The sequence below is a fragment of the Condylostylus longicornis genome, unplaced genomic scaffold (assembly GCF_029603195.1).
Source record: "Condylostylus longicornis isolate FDR11 unplaced genomic scaffold, ASM2960319v2 ptg000018l, whole genome shotgun sequence".
Taxonomy (NCBI): domain Eukaryota; kingdom Metazoa; phylum Arthropoda; class Insecta; order Diptera; family Dolichopodidae; genus Condylostylus; species Condylostylus longicornis.
In genome coordinates, this window is record NW_026577987.1 from 13,803,983 (window position 1) to 13,826,719 (window position 22,737).

General features: G+C 23.8%; 3 protein-coding genes across 3 annotated transcripts in view; 1 reads left to right on the forward strand and 2 right to left on the reverse strand.

Annotated features, from left to right (window-relative positions):
- The first annotated feature begins 3,283 nt into the window (after positions 1-3,283).
- Positions 3,284-7,626, forward strand: LOC129606318 (maltase A3-like). The gene is made up of 7 exons (XM_055516580.1): positions 3,284-3,660; positions 4,668-5,011; positions 5,304-5,683; positions 5,742-5,943; positions 6,010-6,464; positions 6,544-6,684; positions 7,438-7,626. Exons 1-7 carry the CDS (start codon positions 3,438-3,440, stop codon positions 7,562-7,564), a joined length of 1,872 nt encoding a protein of 623 aa, XP_055372555.1. The 5' UTR covers positions 3,284-3,437; the 3' UTR covers positions 7,565-7,626.
- A 303-nt stretch (positions 7,627-7,929) lies between these two features.
- On the reverse strand, positions 7,930-10,520 carry LOC129606210 (maltase A1-like). Its single transcript, XM_055516377.1, has 7 exons — positions 10,270-10,520; positions 9,702-10,042; positions 9,389-9,586; positions 8,955-9,332; positions 8,773-8,880; positions 8,131-8,705; positions 7,930-8,070 (listed from the first exon to the last, which is right to left on the reverse strand). The coding sequence occupies exons 1-6, from the start codon at positions 10,463-10,465 to the stop codon at positions 8,535-8,537; spliced, it is 1,392 nt and encodes a 463-aa protein (XP_055372352.1). The 5' UTR covers positions 10,466-10,520; the 3' UTR covers positions 7,930-8,070; positions 8,131-8,534.
- A 9,606-nt stretch (positions 10,521-20,126) lies between these two features.
- LOC129606283 (metabotropic glutamate receptor 2) overlaps positions 20,127-22,737 on the reverse strand; it is a 42,198-nt gene continuing 39,587 nt past the window's right edge. The window contains exons 15-17 of the mRNA XM_055516520.1: positions 22,365-22,516; positions 21,206-21,389; positions 20,127-20,931 (exon numbers count right to left, since the gene is read on the reverse strand). Of these exons, the coding sequence (XP_055372495.1) occupies positions 20,570-20,931; positions 21,206-21,389; positions 22,365-22,516 (698 nt within the window). The 3' untranslated portion in view covers positions 20,127-20,569. The remainder of the gene's footprint in view (positions 20,932-21,205; positions 21,390-22,364; positions 22,517-22,737) is intronic.

Sequence of the window (22,737 nt, forward strand, 5' to 3'; positions counted from 1 at the left end):
ATAATATTAAAAGTTACAATTATTCAATTTATTGTAATAAAACTGTGATCAAGCGCAACAAATTCATCATTAGATTTATTCCCGCGATTCTTAATTTAATTGTCCTTAAGTCAAACTCAGAATTTTTGTTGAGTTAACAAAAAACAAAGTCAACTTCTATTAACTTAGAGATTCTTTAAATGTCATTAGATATCCAACATAATATTACTCACTTTTTCCATTGGATTTTTGCATTTTTTCTCAAATTATTGGCTGAATGTCTCACTTTCAGAAATGAAGTAAATAAATTTTGTGTACATTACAGAAAACACACAATAGGGAATAATTCTTTTTACTCGAAAATTACATTATACAATTATATGACAGTTTCTGACTTTTTTCTCACTTTCCGAGTAAAATAGCGAGATAGAGGATTGAGATCAGGCAAGATTCAGATTCTTAGAATTATTAGTGAATCAATAGTGTTATATATGTACATATGTATGTTACTGTCACTATTTTAAATTTTCAGAAATTTTTATATACGCACTATCCTGACAAAATGACTCAATGTGTGCGCGAATATGTTAAAAATTTACATTTTTTATGTCATGAAAAGAACGAGTTTAGCATTTCCGATGAAGCAACTAACGTTTAGCTTAAAATTTTTCGTCAAACCGTTAACTTAAATATATTTTACAATATTCTATTAACATTAATCAAATTGTATTTGCAACCCTTTAATAATTTGTTTACATAAAGTTTTTAAGTACGTACATATATACTATATTATATAATTAGATACTTAAAAAATTCACGTGAAAATCTCAGCTAACTTTTTTAATAAATATTTCAGTAGGACTCCTAAATGTCGTCACTTTTTTGATATAATTAATTGATAAGATAAATAATAAAATATAAAGCTATAATATTACGTAGACAAGTGTAAGTAATTAATGTGAGATAATAATTTAGAAATCTGTATCGATTCAGTGATTTGAAATATTATAAAGTTGGGTCAAACCAATGGTTTGTATAGTAGCACTTTTCCCTTCAACAAGTGAAAATACTGCTTTTAAATACAGTCTATGTATACCAATCACTCTATTAAAATTATTTTCATTCATATACGAAACTATCTCTAGGATTGCATATATTTAGGATGAATGATTTATGCAGTCTTTGAAATAAAGCAAAAATTAATATAAAGTGGGGTTAACACAATGCTCGATTTTAAGGGTTAATTGTGTGAGTTAAGAAAAATAATTATATTTTTTAATGTCATGGAATTTACCGTTAGCTTTTTGTGTTTATAGAAATTTGAAAAAGCTTGCGATTTTGGAAATATAAGGTGTCAAAAATTCAAATTTTACAAATTTCAAGAGGCGATAACTTGAGAGGGGGTGGAGATGGAAAAAAATTTTCTTCTAACGAAATAAACTATTTGTTAATGTCTAAAAGTCCCTAAAATTTTAAGCTTCTACATGCTGGGGTCTAGAAGAAAAACGAAATCAAAAATTGAAAAAAAAAGACTTTAGATAACGCTAAATTTGAACGGCCATTTTGTTTTTATAAAGTTAAACTATAGTATACCGCAATAGAAGAAGCAAGCCGCTGCCTTTCTGCGTTTGCAAAATTTCAAAAATGCTTATGGTTTCATTGCAACAAATAGTTAAAAAAGGCAATTTTTAGGGTTTTGGGGGGGTATAACTTCTAAAGGGGGTGAGATAGGTAAAAATTTTGTTCTACAGAAATAAGTTTCTAGTAAAGATCTATGTACATACAAAATTTTAGCTTTTTATCTTCAAGGGTGTAGAGGTTTTGCAAACAGACACACGGACGGACGGACAGAGTGAAACTAATAAGCACTTTTTTTTCTAAATGTTTTTGGAAAATTGCTAAAAATTATATAGTATTTTCATATGTATGTACATTCGTCTATTTAAATGAATAATAAGTAGTTTATTATTATTTCTAAATTCGAGATATAAAATTTATTTTTTATTTTTCACTAAATTTAAAAAAGAAATCAAGTTTTGCATTAAGTACTTTAAATTTTTGACAATCATTTACACATTATGATTGTATGTACAACCATGTTTTTAATTTTACGCCGGTACATAGTTAATGTGCATTTGCATATGCAATGTGAGTGTAATTAGTATTAATAAGTTTGTTATAACATTCTTTATTTTTATATATGTTATGTATGTTATTTCTTTTGTAGTTAAGTCTAATATTTTCAATCTTATGTTCATATGAATACCGTTATAATAAATATCATTATGTACCTATTGAACTGAATGAAATGGTATAATGTCATCTTGTGTGGATAGATGTAACTTAGTTTATTGAGAAAAATGTAAAAACTAGATTAATTGTAGCTTTAAGATATCTTATATAATTTAGCCCTATCTTTATTTAGCTAATAATTTAGCTAAAAAAATATGATTTTAGCAAAAAGTTGAGATAGCCAAAAATAGATGAACAAAGATTGCATAATGTATATCTATGGATCTATAGCCGGGCTAAAAAAAAGTCTTATCTAATTCAGCACGAAATTCAAGAAACCCAGAGTCCATCAATTCTTTTAAAGTTTTATAATCCCTCCATGATTTTGCGAGTGTTTAATAAAAAGGAATAAAATTTAAATGTCATTTTAAACATTTTATTTAAAATTTTCCATATAAAAGGTTTTCAGATTTTGTTGAAAATTTAAATAATAAAAAGAAAAAACAAATTTAAAAATTGTCCACAATTTAAACTCAGATAATTTTATTGAATGTATGCTAGGCTATATCTCTTTTATTATATTAATTTTGGCTAAACAGAATCAATTAACTTGACACTTAGATTGGGTAGGGTTGTCACTCTATTTTTCCTCACAATCTTTCGGTATAACACAGTATTCGTCAATGTTATTTCAAATTTAATTTAATAGAACTTAATTTAGATTTATAATTAGTTAGTCAGAAATATATTAAAATAATATTATTTGGAAATCATGAAAAACTGAAGAATTTTCTTTTACATTTCGTTTATCTTTATAATACTCAAAATAATCTACAGTACTAATCCCTGTCGCATAACGAGTGGAATTTTTCATGAGTCAAATGTCACACAGAAACATAATAATATACATAATAAAATTGCTCTCAAACATTATACTTTCATACATAATAATATCGTGCATGCTAAGAATGTACTCGTATTACGACAAAGAAATCTCAAAAAAATTTGATCTCATTATTAGTTTTGTTGTTGCAGTAGTTGTTATCATAATTTAGTTGGATTTCAATAAAGATTGGAATAAATTTTAATATAAATTAATCACCATAAATTATACAAAATTTAGTATAAATTCAAAGGCTATTAAGATTAGTTCTATATTATAATAGTGATAATAAATTAATAATTTAAAGCGTAAAAGTGATTACAAAGCATTTAATTGCGCTACAATGTTGCGTTGTATTGGATTATTTTTTTTTTTACAAATTTCAATTTTTATTAACGTAATATTAGCTGGGGTTTATCCAAATTTTCGATATGAATATCAATCATTAAATAACAAAGTGAATTTAATTGAAAGAAATAATGATTGGTGGAAAAACGCAAATTTTTATCAAATTTATCCAAGATCATTTAAAGATAGTAATGGTACTGGTATTGGTGATTTAAAAGGTTCGTTTCTTTATTATTGATATTGCGTTACAGCTACATTAATATTTTCATAAGTGATTCTATCAGCTTGATTTTTTTTTGCTATGCAGGAGACAGTGAAATTTTTTTATTTCGTAATAAGTTGTATATGCAGTATATATTATTCTAAAAATAAATTATGTGATAATTTAAAAAAATTATATTTTATATTGAACTTTCAATTCAATTCAAGTCTACTGCCAAAATGAATGTCATTCAACTTAATATTGTATTTGAGGTCATAAAATGTTTGTAGATAATAATAACTCAATAATAATAATGACGTATAATTTACATGAAAAAACAATTGACGGAACAAGTTAATTTAAAAGAAATATGTAAATAATTTTACAATAACACTTAATTGAAATGAAATTGTGTATCGTATAAAATTGTTTCCGGCAAAAATCGTACTATTTTATAGTCTTGTTTCAGTATGATAAATGATAATCCATATTATATAAGAATAAGTTCAGATATAATTGATTATATGGTTAACAGAGAGTCCTATAATTGAAATAACTACTAATAAGTGAAATTGATTGATTTTTTTTTAACTTCGTGTACTTTTTTGGAAATATGATAATTGCTCATGCTATTATCATTTAATAACTTTCATACATTAAGCAATAAAATAATAAAAAAATTTCTATTTTCAAAATATCACGACTTATCTTTAATTGATTTTTCATTTTAAAGGTATGAATTTTGTGAAGTATGCCAAATTATCAATATATACATATATTAACCTTACAATAATATGTCAATTTAGTTTTGAGTTATTATCTACATGATTTACTATTAAATATTTATTTTATTATTGAAAGACTATTTAAACTGCTTGATTAAATTATAATTTAAAATACGGAACAATAAAAAGTAATTGGAAAGTTTACTATGCATAGTTGAACTAACATACAGAATATATCTTTTATTTATTAGAATTATATTTAAGTTTATTTACTCCGTTTCCTATTCCTTTTTTTTAGGAATCACATCAAAATTGCCATATTTAAAAGAAATTGGTGTAACGGCAACATGGCTTTCACCAATTTTTGAATCACCGATGGTTGATTTTGGTTACGATATATCTGATTTTTATAAAATTGACGAACGTTTTGGTTCTATGAAAGACTTTGAAGAAATGGTTGCAGAAGCTAAACATCTTGGAATAAAAATTATTTTAGATTTTGTGCCAAATCATTCAAGTGATCAATGTGATTGGTTCAATAAATCTATACATAAAATTGAACCTTATACAAATTATTATGTATGGCATAAGGGTAAAGAAGATCCAAAAAACCCAGGACAACGATTGCCACCTAGTAATTGGGTATGTTTGATTATATAAAATCTAAACAATATGTACATAGTAGATAGATGATTGGCTTCCTTCTGAACTTTAGAAAAATTTATGAAAGCAGATATTGAATATAAAATTTTATTGAACAAAGTTTAATTATCTAAATTTCTAAATAATATTCTGCAAAATTGTTAAATAAATACATTTTTTTTGAAAAAATAATTTTATTAAGAATATTATTTAAAAACTATTTTTTTATATTTGTTTCAAAATGGATGTTAGGCTCAAATCAATTCATTTTTTAATTGTTAAAAAATTATAGATCAGTGTATTCAGAGGACCTGCATGGACGTGGAATAAAGATCGTGAAGAATTCTATTTACATCAGTTTACTGCCGGTCAACCAGATTTTAATTATCATAGCGAAGACTTGAAGAATGAAATGAAAAAAGTATTATTATATTGGTTAGAAAAAGGTGTAGATGGTTTTAGAATTGATGCTGTACCACATGTTTTTGAGTGCCCAACAGACGAAAATGGGAATTTTCAAGACGAACCAGTAAGAGATGGTGCCACAGATAAGGATGATTATGGATATTTAATACATAATTGTACTGTTGATCAACCCGAAACTCTTGATTTAGTATATGAATGGAGATCAGTAATGGATGATTATCAAGAAAAAACAAGATCGGAGACTAAGTAAATTAATTATTATTTGGTTTAATGTTTTTATTAATTTTTTATTTTTAATTCAAAGGGTTTTACTGACTGAGCAGTGGTCAAATTTAACTGTAACAATGAAATATTATGGCAGCGATGAAGGTAAATTAGGAGCTCATGTACCTTTTAACTTTTTTATAATTCAGAATATTAATAATGAAACAAATGCTAAACAATATGCGGAAACAATTAATTTATGGCTTGATCAAATGAACGACAAAAGAATTCCAAATTGGGTGGTAAGAATATAACTTGTTTAATTTTTCATAAAACTCTTAAAAACCTTAATTTATTAACTGTTACAGCTTGGAAACCATGATAAAAATCGTGTTGGATCAAGATTGGGTACAGATCGCATTGACATGATGAATATGATGATTATGACCTTACCAGGAATTGCAGTGACATATCAAGGTGAAGAAATTGGCATGACCGATGTTTTTATATCATGGGAGGATACAAAAGATCCCCAAGCTTGTAATTCTAATAAAGAAAAATATGCAACATTAAGTCGAGATCCAGAACGTACACCGTTTCAATGGAATAACCAAAAAAATGCTGGATTTTCTACAGCTGATAAAACATGGCTACCAATGGCACCCGATTACGATAAAGTGAATGTAATGCGTGAAAGGTCAATTGCAAGAAGTAAACTAAATATTTATAAAGCATTAAGAGCTCTAAGAAATGATCCAGTTTTTAAAGGCAATTTCAAAGCAAGAGTTGTAGCAGTAAACAATAATGTTTTAGCTATTTTGAGGTTATGTATCAAAATTTGTATTCAGCTTACGTATAAAATTAAAATTTAAATATTTTTGCTACTATTTTTGTATTTATAGATCTCATAAAGGACAACATTATGTAACTGTAATGAATATAAACGACAATATTGAAACTATTAATTTGCAAGCTTATATGCCAATAATTCCAACGATTTTAGAATATGCTATTGTTACAGACAGATCACCGCACACAATTGGGTAAAATTTAATTTTATGAAATATGTTTTTGATGTATACATTATATTTAACATTCATTCATTTAAAATCTTTGGGTTTAATATTCTCATCAAAAACATAAACTTTGAGTGTAATCGGAAAGTACTCGTAATCAATGCAACATCGATGAGTAGTCATGTAAAAATCATGTACGAAAATGCATCGATACGGTAATACTTTAAATATTTGGTGTTCAAAAATGTCAAAAATACGCATCGTATGCGCACCATATTAAATCAACTGTCCATCAATTTTTTTGTGATTTTGTATTGATGCAAAGTCTTTTAAATGGAAGCTGAAAAGTAAATAACATATTATTTAAGCTCAATAACTAATAAAGTTAATTATTTCTTTAACAGTGTTAATATTTTTAAATTTTCCATTATATTAAGATCTCCAAAACTTAATTGAAATTAAAAAATTCTTTTTAATAGATTTTCAGTTGTTAATAATTTTGGCGTTTATTTTCCAAATAAACGCCAGAAAACATTAGATTTAGAAAATTTCCAAAAATGTCAAAATTCTATCGCATCAGCAAGATACACATCTCACATCGATATAGCATCAGCAATATTTTTTTGCATCGACGCTGCATTAGTGCACATTTTTGATTACTTTCCGATTGTACCCTTTCTCTAAAATTTTGTTATTATTACTCAAATTATTGTGTTTATCTGATATTTAGAAGTAGATAATGTGGTTCAGTTGCTTATTTGTTTTTTTGTTTAATTCTAGTGACAAAGTTTCCTCAAGAGAATTGTTGTTATTACCGAAGGAAGCAGCTGTATTAAGGTCCCCAAATAGTGTAGGAACACTTGATAATTATTATAACTATGTGGTCCAAAATGAAACCGAAAAATAATGTACAAATGTACTATATGATGCACAGTAAAATGAAATAAATTTATATATTTATTAGAAATATTGAATATAGTTTTATTGCCCAAAGACGGAAACTTATTTTATAAGTTTAATGAAAATATTTGAAAAAGAAAAAAATGCATAAATATTTTCTTACTGGAGACAAATTTTAGCTAGAAAATAAAATCGCCTTTCAACTAAAAATGAAAAAAAAAAACGAAAAATTGTAAAAATAAAAAAATTTATTTTAATCGTGCGTTTCAAACGACATTTCTCCTCTATACTCGTCCAAACTCGAGTCTACTCCATTGAGTTAAAAATAAGAGTTCACATTGAACTATATAGAAATAAAAACTGCATTTAAAATTACGATTTGAATAAAAATTGTATGAGAAAAACTTTATTTTTTATTTACAAAAGGATTAAAATTTTTTAAAGTTTTAATTTGACTTTAATATTACTGATTCATACGGCTCCAAAGTAAATTTCTTCACATTTGCGACTTCCCTAAATAAAAAAAAGAGATGTAAGCAAATATCATTCCTAATTATTATTAAGACAATTTACCCAATTGTATGACCTGATGAAACAGAAACAACTTCATATTTCATTGATTGTGGTAAATTCAAATTTGCTGTTGTCAGATCAACATCACTTTTTTTTTCATTTTTTATATTGGCAACCAATAAATAAATTGCATCATTATTTCCAGTTACTGGATACCGCCCAATTAATAAAATATTATCATCAATAGTTGTATATTTAACAGTTCCATATTTCAAAGTATTTTGCTGACGTAATTTAATCAAAGATTTATAAACATTTAAATGACTTTTTGGTGTAGCGGTCTCTGTTTTAACGTTTTTTTCCTTAAAATCTGGATTTACTGGTAACCATGTCTTTTCACTTGTTGAAAAACCTATATTCAATGTTGGAAAAAGTAAGTAAAAATACTTTTGAAATTGTAAGAATTATAAAATGGGATCTTTGACACCTGCACTTGTAGAATCATCCCATTGCATTGGAGTTCTGGCAGGATCCCTTGTGAATTTTTGATATTTTTCGGGACCAGCACGTATTGCAGCAGGATCTTTAGAATCTTCAAATTTAATATCACCATCAATCATTCCAATTTCATCACCCTTTTTATACAAATTTATAAAATTATAGTGCTGTATAAATGCAAATATAAGAAGTTTCAATACATACGTTATATGTAATAGCAGCACCAGGCAATATCATTAAGATCATATTCATTGTATCAATTTTATCGACACCATAGCGACTAGCAACACGTCTCTGATCGTGATTACCCATCTAACAATGTTTTGGTTTTTTATAACTCAGAAATTTATGATAAATAAGATATAAATTTATGATTTTAAACTTACCACCCAATTTGGTGTATAAGCACCAGGCATATTGTTAAACCAACTCTTTATTATATTTGTGATATCTTTTGCTGAAGAGTCTTTATTTCCCTGCAATATGAATTGAAAATTGAATGGCATTTGAGCCCCTTTAATGCTACGTGTTCCATAAAATTTCATAACGTTATCGAGTGATGAATAAGTTTCAATCATTAAAACACGTGTGTCGCCACCGTGAATTCTTTGGTAATCATCTAATAATTGACGCCACTGAAAAACCATATCAACTGTTTCTGGTTGATCTTGTGTATAAATATGACTCAAATATGCTGCTTCCTCTTTATCTTGAGTGAAACCACTAGGAGGTTCATCAGGATATTCGCCATTTTTAGGTGCAACCTAAATAAAATATTTAATAATTCGGTTTTTCCAAGTGAAAACTCTAGATATATTACTTCAAAACACCATGGAACTGCATCAACTCTAAATCCAGCTACTCCTTTATTAAGCCAATATCTTAAAACATGTTTCATTTGTTCAACAACAACAGGATTTCTATAATTAAGATCAGGTTGCTTTATATCAAATTGATGTAAGTAGTATTCTTGACGTTCTTCATTCCATTCCCATGCACTTCCTCTAAAAGCTTGTAACTAATACATATTTTTTAGTATAAAATGAAAAAAAAATAAAATAACGAAGATTTTACTTCAGTTCTCATAAAATAAAAATTGTATTTAAATAATAGTATAACGTTATTTTATTTACCCAATTACTTGGCGGAAGTGGTCTACCTCCATCAGGATTTGGTTTTCCTTTATGCCATACATAATAATCAGTGTAAGGTTCAATACGTTTAATAGATTTTTGAAACCATATATTTTCATCGCTTGAATGATTTGGTACAAAATCTAATATAATTTTTATTCCCAACTTTTTAGCTTCTTCAATCAGTTCTTCAAAATCTTTCATTGTACCATAATCAGGATTAATTTCGTAAAAATCTGAAATATCATAACCGAAATCTACCATTGGTGACTTGTATATTGGTGATAGCCATGTTGCGTTTACTCCAATATCTTTTAAATGTTGTAATTTTGATTTTATTCCTGTAAAAATTCGAATAAGAAATTGTAAAAATACCTAAAATTGCTTTTTTTTTTAAATAAAAATGAAAAAAATGGTTCAATTTATTTTCTATTAATATTCATTATGGGTATATTCAGTATAACCGAAAGTGTGGTCTATTGGTGGCATTGCAAATTTAAGAAAAGTAATTATTGCTAAATAGAGAATGTATAAAAGTTTGAAGAGAATATAATAATAATAAATTGACCTTTTAAATCGCCTATTCCATCACCGTTCGAATCTTTGAAAGATCTCGGATATATCTGATAGAAGGATGATGTTTCCCACCAATCTTTTTCTATGGTTTTTCCTTTTGTGTTAACATCTGGACATCCTTTAGTTAAAGTAATTAAGATAAAAACCAATACAATATGCAACAAAATGCATAATTTTGATTGAAACATTTCAAAAATTTTAAAATATTTGCCACCTTATGCTTAAAAGTTTTTTATTCAACTAAATAAATTCTTTCTTAAAATAGCCTTTTTAAAGAATTTGATTATGTTTTCATATCTTTTAGTTTTGAAAATAATATTACTTATTTGATTGACTTGTAAGTTTTAGTAAATATCAACAAATAATTGTATAAATTTTAATTAATTTGAATTTAATTGCAAAGAAAAATAAATGTTTGCTTTGTCAATATTGCTTAAGAAGCTATTGAAAATCAACTCTATTGAGATAGTGAAAATTACTTATACTCGTAACAAAAAATTTCTAATAAATGCAATTGCGTTATATTTGGGACGTAAGTTTTTAATAAGTTGCCTTGAATCAAAAATCAACTTGTTTTTTTATTCACATTTAGCAAAAATTTGCAAAGGAATCTTCAAATTCGTATTTGTCTCCCTGATTGTATTTCCATTTGTAATTTTTTCTTGAACGTCAACACGCTTCAATTAAAATGTTGAACTAGTCTACAATTTTGTACAAATCAATAAATATCATTTCCCTCCGAACGATTTTTTCTCAAAACTAAGAAAATGTCAACTTTACAAAAAATGAGTTGAATAGAGTTGTGTTGCAAAACTTCTTCAAAAGCAAAAAAGTAATAGGAAATGAAAATTCTCATTAGAAAATATATTTACGATTAATTCAACCAGTATCCTGATAAAATTTTTACTGAAAGCACTTGCACAATCCTCCTAAATATGCCCATTGTGTGTTATATAAGGTATAATGCTAAGCTAAATTTTTTCTCATATACATTCTCTACTATCTTCCCACATCCATATGGAACGTTCTCGTATCACCAACCAGTTCATTTTAAATTTTTATGTGGGCTTATTTTTTACAACTCGATATAAATTCAGGGTTAAAAGAAGTCAGCGCCAGCAAGAACGTATGTTGAAAGGTTATACTAAATTTGCTTTATCGTTTGTAACGTTGAGAAATAACGGTCTTAGATATAAACTCAAGTGTATGTTTTTGATCAGCATCGAATTCTGAGTTGATTTAGCTTTTTCTTTTCGTCCGTCCATCCGGCCGTCCCAGCGATAACTTAAAAATTAATTGGAAATGATCAAGGTACTGGTTTGGGTAGCTACCATACAACTTCAAAATTTATTGGGCTATATATCAAAAACTATATAGGGTCAATATGTTTGATAAGTGTCGTTGAAAATACTTGGCTCCATGTGGTAGCTGACATACAACTTCAAAACTTATTTGGTCATGTCTTAGAAAATATTAAAATCACAGTACCAAAATTTTGCATAAATTAATATGGTAATACGTTAACTTAAAGTCATAGTCTGTACCACAGCCAGCTATGGCATGTGTATTCGCCCACAGGATAACAAATTCGCTCGGCTATCACAAAGGTGACAGGCCCAACTCAATTTTTTCTTGTTTGTGTCTAATTTGGTTCGAATTGAAATTGTTATATTTTGACTTTTTACTTTTTTCAATTTTACTTCAAGAATTGAAAGTGTTTGTGATGTTTCTTTTTTTTATCCAATCTTCAAAAAGAAGATTTTATTTTATATATTGAAGATATTTGAGCTAACCTGAAAGAAGTAAATATTAAAAAAAACAAAAAAATAAGAATAAAAACACAATTTCATTTTTAAATTTAATATTTAATTCATTTATTTGACTCTTTAATATTATTAAGATTTCTTCAATAAACTATTAAATTTATTTAATACAATAACTAATTAATTACATATACATATATACTACAATATATACACATATAATATGTATGTATGCATGTATATTTAAACCAATTTTTTTATACAATATTTATACACCATTATAATTTATGTTATATTTTATTTTTTTTTTATTATTTTAATTTGATTTGTATATAATATTTAAAATTTGATTAACTTTTATAATTATGTATTAATATAGATTTTATTTATTTATTTATTTTTTTTGATATTTTAAATTTTTTTAATTTTTTGCATTTTCTTTTATTTTTTTATAAATAATAATTAATTATAATATTTACTCATATGTAGTTTTTGTTTTCCAGTTTTTAATAACATTTATTTTTAATATTTTTCTTCTTTTTAATCAATTTATTTTAAATATATAATTTTATTATGAATATGGAATCTTATTCAAATTTAAACTTTTATTTTTAGTGATTTTTTTTTATTTTTAAAACTTTAATTTTTGTAATTCAAAAATTTTATTAATTTCGTGTTATATATATAAGTTCTGCTTGTTACATACATATATTTATTATATAATATGTATGTATGTTAGTTTAGTAATATTACGTTTTATAATAATATTAATTTAATAAATATATATGTATTATATTATATACACATTTGTTTTATTTTTTTTTTTTGATTTTTCAAAAAATATTTTTAATAAATTTTTACAATAACTAAATTTTATAAAATTAAAATTATTCGAGTATTTAATTTAATAAAAAATCTATCTACGATGTTCATGTTCAGAAAACTTAATATTATATTATTCTTATTTTAATACTAACTCAATATTATAATATATAATTATATACTTATATCTTATAATTACATTCTTTATTATTAATTATCGAACAATATTTTAGTATTTTTATAAACAGCATTTTAATGTTATTTATATTAAGAAATTTCAATTTTTCATTCATACATTAAATGTTATATTTGTCATAATAATATTATATATAAAATATTTTAATCGGTTTTATAATGGTTCTTTGTTTTAATTTTTGTTTCAGTAATTTTTACAACAATTAATAAATATTAATATTAAAATTAATATTTTTTAATATAGCTAGTTATAATATTGATATATTATAATACACTCATATATTTATGCAACATTAACTTTAATATATTATGTTTAATAATTTCTTTTTATTAACTTAATCTTTATTTAATTTTATATATTCATTTAAAATTAATTTTGCAAATTTACTATGCATACTTTTCTACATAACTAATTATTTATTTATTCTACATAATTAATTAAATTATTTTTTTTATATTTTATATATTAATGATAATATTTTGTGAATTTTTTGAATTTTTGACGTAAAAATTTTGAATTGGGTTCTAAATTTCATTTTAAGGTTCAGGGCTCTTGAACTCAATATGAAAGATGAACCTATAAACTTTGTTTTATGTTTTTATTTTAATTTTATTTTAATTTTTAAACTTTCTTTATTTGTATGGTCTTTTATTAATAATATAATTAATCAAATTAAAAAATTCAATACAAATAATTTATGATATCAAATTTATCACGTACTTCGTAATTGATTGGCTTAAGTACATTGATTTAAGCAGTGAATCTGTTAAAAATAATTTTATAAATGTGCTGATGATTTCTAAATGTTCATATATTTGATTTACTTAAAACAAATTTGAGTATGAACATCAACTAAAAGTAAGCAGTGGGTAGCTTTAAAAAGCCTATTAGAAGAAGTCATGAGAGAAAACTACTTAAATTTGTTTCGAATATATTATATTCTATATTGAAAAATTTGGATACATTCATATATTCAAAAAATCAGTTAATAAATGATTCATAATATGGAAAACTAAATTTTCTCTTATAGTAAATATTATTTGTTATGAATATATTATTTTGAAATTTATTATTCTTAATTTCATAATTAATATAGAACTTATACTCTGCCTAATTATGTTGGCCTAAATATTGCTTAATAATTGGAATAGCTTAATACCCAGTAATTGGAATAATATCATATTTTCATAATCAAATATAGTAAAAAGTCACTTTAAATTTTTTATTAATTTCTTTCCATACACCAATAGGTAAACGCGGGCGTGTACGGTAATTTCTGAATTTCAAAATTAATATTTTTTTGCATGTAGTTTAAATAATATGTGCATAGTTGTTATAGTACAATTCGTAATAATTTAGTGTATAAAAAGATATGAGAATTGATAAAATTTAGCTTTGAAAATTGTCGCAATTTGTAGTTATACTAAAATAACATAGAACGAATCAGCTCATATGCTTTTTAAAATTTAAACAGAATTCCAGAATTTTTATTTATCAACTTGGTTTGAAAAATTTATTTCTATTTATTTTAAAATTTTCAATAAGATATATGTATGTATGTACATGAATACAGAAGAGAATGTCAAACATAACAATATCGTTTTGTTTTTTTTTTTTGTTTTATCGTATCGTAATAAAGTTAATGAAAAACAAAATAAACAAAAATAAAATAACAAATTTATCTAAATTAAAAATATTTTTGTTTGCGTTGGCATTTCAAAAAAGCAATTTCCCCATAATGTTATCAAATAAATTTACGATAAATTTGGTTTGTAATTTATTTTAAAAAAATTTAAAAATAAATTTATTTATTTAATACGACAGTATTATTATATTATATAATATTACGTGGGTATTATATTCGTGGAATAAACTGGACGATTTTTTTTTGTTAATTTTTAGCAGCTATAAAAATTTACTCAAAAAAAAAAACAATGAGAATCAAAATGTATTAGGTAGAGTTTTTAAAATTCAAAGTTTGCTTCTAATCTTAATTAATCTTGATCAAACTTAATGCTTTTATACGATATTAACCCATTAAGTACCAAGTTACTTTTTTGAATTTTAATTTGTTTTTTAAATTTTTTGAATAAAATTTTTGATAATAGGATTTAACAATTTTTAAAAAAAATATTATGCTGTCCTTGATTCCCATTCATGAATCATTGCTTCAAGCGTCTTTCGATTGACTAATAAAGTAATAGTACTTACCAATAAATTTGGTGAAATATGGTGTTGCTATGGCTTAAATAATAATAGGTATTTTCACTTAATTAAAAATAATAAAAGATAATTTTTTTTTATTTAAAATTTTGAAAAATTTTCATTCATTTTTCAAAAAATTCACCCCTATTATCGCATAAATTTTTTTTCTACATTTTCATTTCTAAAATAGCCTCATATGTATATCATAAGTTGTAACTGCATTATTTTGGAAAAGATGAAAATAATGTAGGTAAATTATTTAAAGAAGTAAATACATTTTATATAATTATAATATAATTACAAGTTATGATAGACATTTTTATATTCTTAATATAATTAATATTTACACTAGTAGTTATATTATATAATATTTTATATTTAATTTAAATAAAATTAACATATTTAAACATCATAATTATTTGTTTCGCAACAGTTTATATAATTTTTTTTTAATACATTTTTGTTTCATATTAACAAAAATTGGTAAATAAATATGTTAAAATAATTTTTCAAATAAAATGATCTATACTTCATACAAATACTATATTTGGTGTAAATTATTGCAGAATATGAGTTTTAAGTATTGAAAATTCATCTAAAATTGAAAAATAAATAATAACATTGAATTTAAAATTTTTTTTATTAAATGTCTAGAAATCATTGCATTATTAAAGAAATTTAATTATAAAATAACTAAATTTAATAGTAATAAAACTTATGTGATTCAAAATAATATAAAACATTATATAAACTAATTAACGATATAATATAAGCTGCATTACTTTTGTTTTGTATAATCTGACTATTGTCCTATGATTTTGGTTTTAGAAAAAGGAAAATTGGGAGACTTCACTTACTGTTTTCTAAGAACTCTCCTTGAATATTAAGAAACCATTTTTTTATTAAATATAGTTACTGTATTATATATTTAAAGGTTATGGTTTTTTTGTACATAATTTGATTTATATATTTTTTTAATGAAGAAATGAAGAAAATTGAATATATCAAATTTTCTTAAAAAAACCTGTTTCCTGAGATGACATTCACTTATCTCCAATTTTCTAAATATATTTTCTGATTTTTTTTAGGTCTTTAACCTAAAAATTGGAGTTGTAAACTTTCTTTAAAATATACATTAAACTAAAATTGTTGATACTCAATTTTAGGGTTACTACCACTACATTCTGTTATGTTTGTAAGCAAAAGGTAGACTATATTTAATCGTGTTTACCTATTATCTTGAAAGTTTGATACAATTATTATTTGAATGTGTACGTTCAGAGCATGATAAATTATGAGATTAGTGTTTATTTTAAATATAAAATAAATTTTGAGTGCCATTTACTAATTATAATTTGCTGTTCTAAATACAAAGAAAAAAAAAATTATAAACTCATTTTCTATACTCAAAAAGGCAAATTAATATATAAATAAATTTTTACCTAGATATATTATGAAAATCGAAAGTAAATAAAAGTTTGAGTTAATTCTAGTTTCAATTTTGTCATTCACAATATTAATATCTCATTTATATGGAATATTGTTATTCTGTTCTCTTAAATTTATGAATACATTATTTTGTTTAGTGTGATAGAAATTACTTTATCAACTTTAATTTTTTTATTTTATAATATTATTTTTAATTTTTTATTTTTTCTATGTTATAATGTTTTCTTTAATTTATAAATGTAATATTCACAATTTTTGTCATAATATTATTTACTTTCTGAATAGGATAGCTAATTTTTTTTTTAATTATTCATAAATAATTTTAATTTTTTTTTAATCCTTGCCATTTTTATATTAATAATACATAGGTATTTATATACAAAATGTTTCAATTAATAATACTTAATTATTTTATTTAATTTATATTGTTTCTTTTTTTTTATTCAGAACCATTTTAAAATTATATCACAATGTATTTTTCATTTCTATTTGACTTAATTACATATTTTCTTATTTTTTTTTATGTAATATTATATTAAGTAAATTATAACTTCTATACATAATTATTTTGATTTTTTTTTTTGTTAGTTTTTTGATTTTTATAATAATTTACATAAATATAGTTAAAACATATTATAATTTATATAACAAAACTTGATATCCGAAATGCGGTGATACGGTATTAATACAAAATTCAGCTTACAAATGTGAATTGCTGAATTGTGTAGTAATACTGTTATTATTACGATTCGGAAGTCAAAGAAACTAAAATTTTAATTTTGATTTTTTTTTATTTAATTTTATTTTTTTATTATTAACCAATTTATTAAAGTATAAAATTAATTTACATAAATTTTTTTTATGGTAAAAAAAGGTTTTGTTTTTTTTTCTGCAAATTTTTTTTTTAAATTTTCTTTTGTTTTTCACCTAAATTTTTCCAAATGCAATTTAAAAATATTTTTATTCTTAGATAACAAAATATAATAATTATAATACAATAATATTACAATATTTTGATTAGACATCATTTTACACACTCTGCATCTATCAATAATTTAATTTCTGGATATTGTGGGTAGATTTTTTTTTCGATATTTTTTTTTTCATTTTTCCCATACTTTTGATTCAATATTTTCGTTCTGATTTAAAAATGTTACAGAAATATTTTTAATTTTCAAATATTGTATACCGTATTTAGTTTTAGAATCGTACATTTTACAAAATATTTGCATTTGTAGCTGTATGCATGTCGATATTTTGAATTAGTGAGTTGTGCATTTTCCGATTAATTTTATAAATTGATGATTTTTCTTGTTTCTTAAAAGCCGTAACACCTCACCATGCAAATTAAGTAAAAGCTTATTGCATAAAGAACAAACTACTCTACAAAAACAAAATCAATAAAAATTTAGGTGGATTTTCGGAACATGTTCCTAATTAAAGGAGTTAAATTTAACAATTTGAGGCAGGATAATCTCAATCAATGTGAAATTTTTGACTATTTAGAAAAGTATACTTTACATATGATAGCCTAAAATTCTGTTAGTTTGTTAAAAACTTTAATTATGTTAGAATTTTGTAAAAATAATGGTATTGAAATTTATAATTGATATTTGATAAAACGTTGAATGTTTCTGGTTTTGAATTTGAAAGTAATATCTTGTGTCTATGCGCCCCGTTTTTTTTTACCTGTTTTATTTTATTTAGCGTTTCTATTAATTTTAAGATTTTATAAAAATTTTAATTAAAGTAATTTTATATTAATGTAATCGCATAACTAAAATATTGAAGTTTTATAAATTACAATTTTTCTTAAAATAAATTAAAAAACACAAAATTAATTATTAAATAATATTTTTTGCCTTTTTTCCGAGAACTAAGGATTTATAAGAAAAAATTATAAATTTTTATTTTAAAAATTTGGAAGCGGTTAAAAATAGACCAAAAAAGAAATATAAAAACAATTTATTTCAATTCTCTGCCGTCGTTTTTTATAATTAAAAAAATTTTCACAGCCTTAATTGAAACCAACTAGAGATTTTTATTAAAATACAAAAAAAGAAAATTGTTTTTTGTTTCTATTAGTTTAAATATAAAAAATTGAAAATAAATTTATCAAAAAAATATTTTGAAATTAAGATCAAACGATTTTATTTTAAATAAAAACGCAAAAACACAAACAACCAAAAATTTTTTCTTACCAAATTTCGTAAGAAAATGGATTTGAAATGATGATCAAAAGAATAATTTATTAAAAATAATCAGGGATAAAATTTCATAATCTTTATTAGAAAATTTTACATAAAATACAAGTTATTATTTTGAAAAATATTCGTTCTCTAAAAAACAAGACTTCTGTAACAGCTCATTTTAATAATTATTTCAATAGTAGTCCGGATAGAATTCCATTATACCTAGTTTCATATCAATTTTAAAATGAACGATTTGTATTACAATTGTTTTTTATTCTCGCAGGGGATGAACTAAGCCCAAAGAGATTAATTTCGGTCTTATTTCACTATACTTGCTTCTAATAATAAAAAATTTACATTTTTCGTTCGGGAAAAATCACATGAAACAAATATTTGTAACAATTTTTTGTAGACATTAAAATGGGTACCATTGTAAAATTACGAGTATTATGAAGCTCAAGTCAAATGAAAAGCGTTTTCTTAAATCTGATTATAGTTTTTTGTATTTTAGATATTAAAGCTGATAACTCCCACATACTGCATAAAAATTTATTTGTTTGTTAAATGTTTTTTTAACAAACGAAAAGCTTTTCATATAATCGCAAGTCAACAAAGTCTCAGCCAAACAAATCTTTTGAAACGAAAAATTTTAAAACCAAATTTTCTTAGGATGAAATTAATATTCGATTTAACCCTTTATTAAACTTCTATTTCAATTTAGAAATCAATTGCTTTCAATTTTATTTAAGAATTTTTGTGATGCTTTAAAGCAACAAATTATAAATCAGCAAAAATTTACAACGATTAAAAGCATTATGTAAAATAAAATTAAGTAACTGCCATATCTTACTTAATATGGGAGTTAGATCAAGTTTAAATTGAAAAGTTCCAAATGAAAAAAAAAATTGTTCATAGCAGACTTTTTAAAGCAATTTGCTTTTAGTGTTAGTAAAAGAAAAAAAAAATAAATGCTTTGAGGAATGCTACTTATACCTAAAGTTCGCAGGTAAAGGGTTAAAAAGATATTGTAAAATATATTTTAAGAATAACTTTGTTGATTGCATGTAATTTCAAGAATTTCTTTTTAAATTTTTACCTACTTCTGTTAAGAGATTAAAAAAGGATATCTTATGTTTGGTAAGCCTTTAATGTTAATTAAAATTAATTTTTATTTTTAATTTCTGTTTTGAACCGCATTAAAATTTTAAATAAGTTTATGACGCCCTCATATAACAAAATATTATTTTTTCTGTGAATATTTGAATTGTTGTTATAAACAGTTTGTTTGTTTCTTTTAAATAATTATACAGTTATAGCATTTCGTTGATTATTACAGCTATTATTACTTTTTGTATTACAAATTTTTTGAAAATTTTTATCCTGCTCACACTTTTCATTTTCATTTTTATCGATAGATGGTACTATATTTATTTGTGATTGTTGTTTTTTAAATTGTTGTAATTTAGGTGATATTTTAACATTTGTTTCTAATTGTAATTCTAATGATCTAAATTGTTGTGATGTTGGAGTAGGTGGTAGTGTTGGCGATGTTGATGAAGATGATGATGATGTAGATGATGATGTAGAAGATGTATTTATTGTAGATGTTGATAACAAAAGAGATGATAATGGATGGTTTTCTTGTAATAAGGATTTATTCACTTGCTATAAACTGGTATCAATAATATTATTCTTCAACTCAGTACCAGTTAAATTTGTTACATTACCACTTGATTTTCGATGTTGTTGGAGTGATTTTTGTTGTGATTGCTGTTGCTGTTGCTGATATATATCATCAACTTTTGATTGTAACGGTGGCGGTGATGATATTTTTGTTGTATTATTTATTTTATTATTATTTGATAGATTTTGACAATTGTTATCTAAATTATTTGGCACATTTTGATCAGCATATGGTAAATTGACACTGTAATGTGTTAATGCTGTGCTGTCTATATTTGTGAATATACTGGAAATGGCAACTGTTTGTGTAGCAATTTCACAAACTTTCATTTTACCATTTGTTTCTGTTGTAATTAAAATACCATAATGAAAAAGAAATTATTTTACTTTTATATTTCATAATTAATTATAAATGAGTAAAGATAAAGTTTTATATTATATTTTAACATATTTTGTAACGTTAAATCATATTTTTGAGGTTTCTTGTAATTCCAATTATCAGTATACCCTTTCACACATATTTCAATAATTTCATGTATTTTAAATTCATGTATTTATAAATAATTTTATCATTTTAAATTTCATGTATTTATTTATAAATAATTTTAACCCTCTTACCTGTATTAGAAGGTGATATGTGTTTGTGAATTTTTTCCTCTTGATTACAAGTAGCTGCTGTTACCATTGCAGCAGCCATTACTGATGATGGACCTGTACCAGTTCCACGATTAATATTACTATACCTGGCTGGCATCATACTTTGACGTACATTACGTTCTGGATGCACAAGTATTATATACAGCTGTTAAAAAAGAAATTCATTGCAAGTATTAGAATAATTTTACTAAATATTATGATTTCAATATTAAAATTATTAGAAATTTATTAAGAATATTAAAAATTAGTAAGTTGTAATAGGATTTCACAGAATTTCTTTCAGGTTTTGTGTATAAATATTATGTTATAAAGAACATTAAATATGTATATATACTTATACATAATAAAAATAAACCTATCCGCCAAAATCGATCATATATTTATAATAAAATTGGATCAAACCAATGGTTGGTATAAAGTAAAACTTTTCCCCTCAAAAATTGTCAATCAAAATTCCACTCAATCAAAAATGCCTTTTTTTGAGTTTGACTGGCTATTAGAGAGAGCGGATAGAAGTAAAAATTTTACAAAAATATGTTTCTACTAAATCTCTATTTATATATTAAATTTAAACTTTCTATCTTAAGGGGTGAAGAAGTTTTAAAAACACACGCACGAACAGACGAACAGACGGACGGACGAACAAATAGAATGAAAGTAATAAGCATTTTTTTTCAAACCTTTTTTTTTTGGAAAAGTCCAAAAATAAAAATTTTAAGAAATACGAAAAAAGTTTTTCTTTTACATTTACTTGAAACTTTTTCAATTTGCTTTTTCACTTTCAATATTTTCTAAATTTTCTATACTTTCTATACTTAATGTTTACTATTTCTTTTGAATATTGTGCATGTGTAATATGTAGCAGTACAAATAAAATAAGTTAAAGAAACGAAATCTAAGTTAAAATAAAAAATATAGTATAAATAAACTATAAAGAGTAGAAAAGAATCGTAAAATAAAAAAGTTACAAATAAAAATATTTATGGTCTTAGTTATAGAATTTAAAGTTTTCTTTTTTTTTGGTTTTTCCAATTTTATTATCACACACATAATTTTATTAAACTAAAATAAGAAAGCTACATACATAATATATTTATAAAATGAAAATCTATTTACTCACCTTAGGTGAAAATAAACAAGCCACCGTGACACTTGCTGATAAACTAATAGTCACTGACATCGATGTTATTCTCAATGGAACATGATTCCCTGTTCCAAAATAAAGTGGAACAAATGCCAACCATATAACACATGTGGTGTACATTGTAAATCCTGTAAAATAAAACATAACAATGTGATTGTAAAATGTATTTGTAAGAGAACAAATATTTTGTAAAATTTTAACTCGCGTTTATAAGTTTTTTTTCAACACAAAGGTGTGTGTTCATTCTTCAATATTAGTGTATTGTTTGGTCTTACCCCTCAACTGTATGAAAGGCTTTTGTTTTAATATTTTGGAAATATTTTAAATTTTATATACTGTTGTGGTTAAA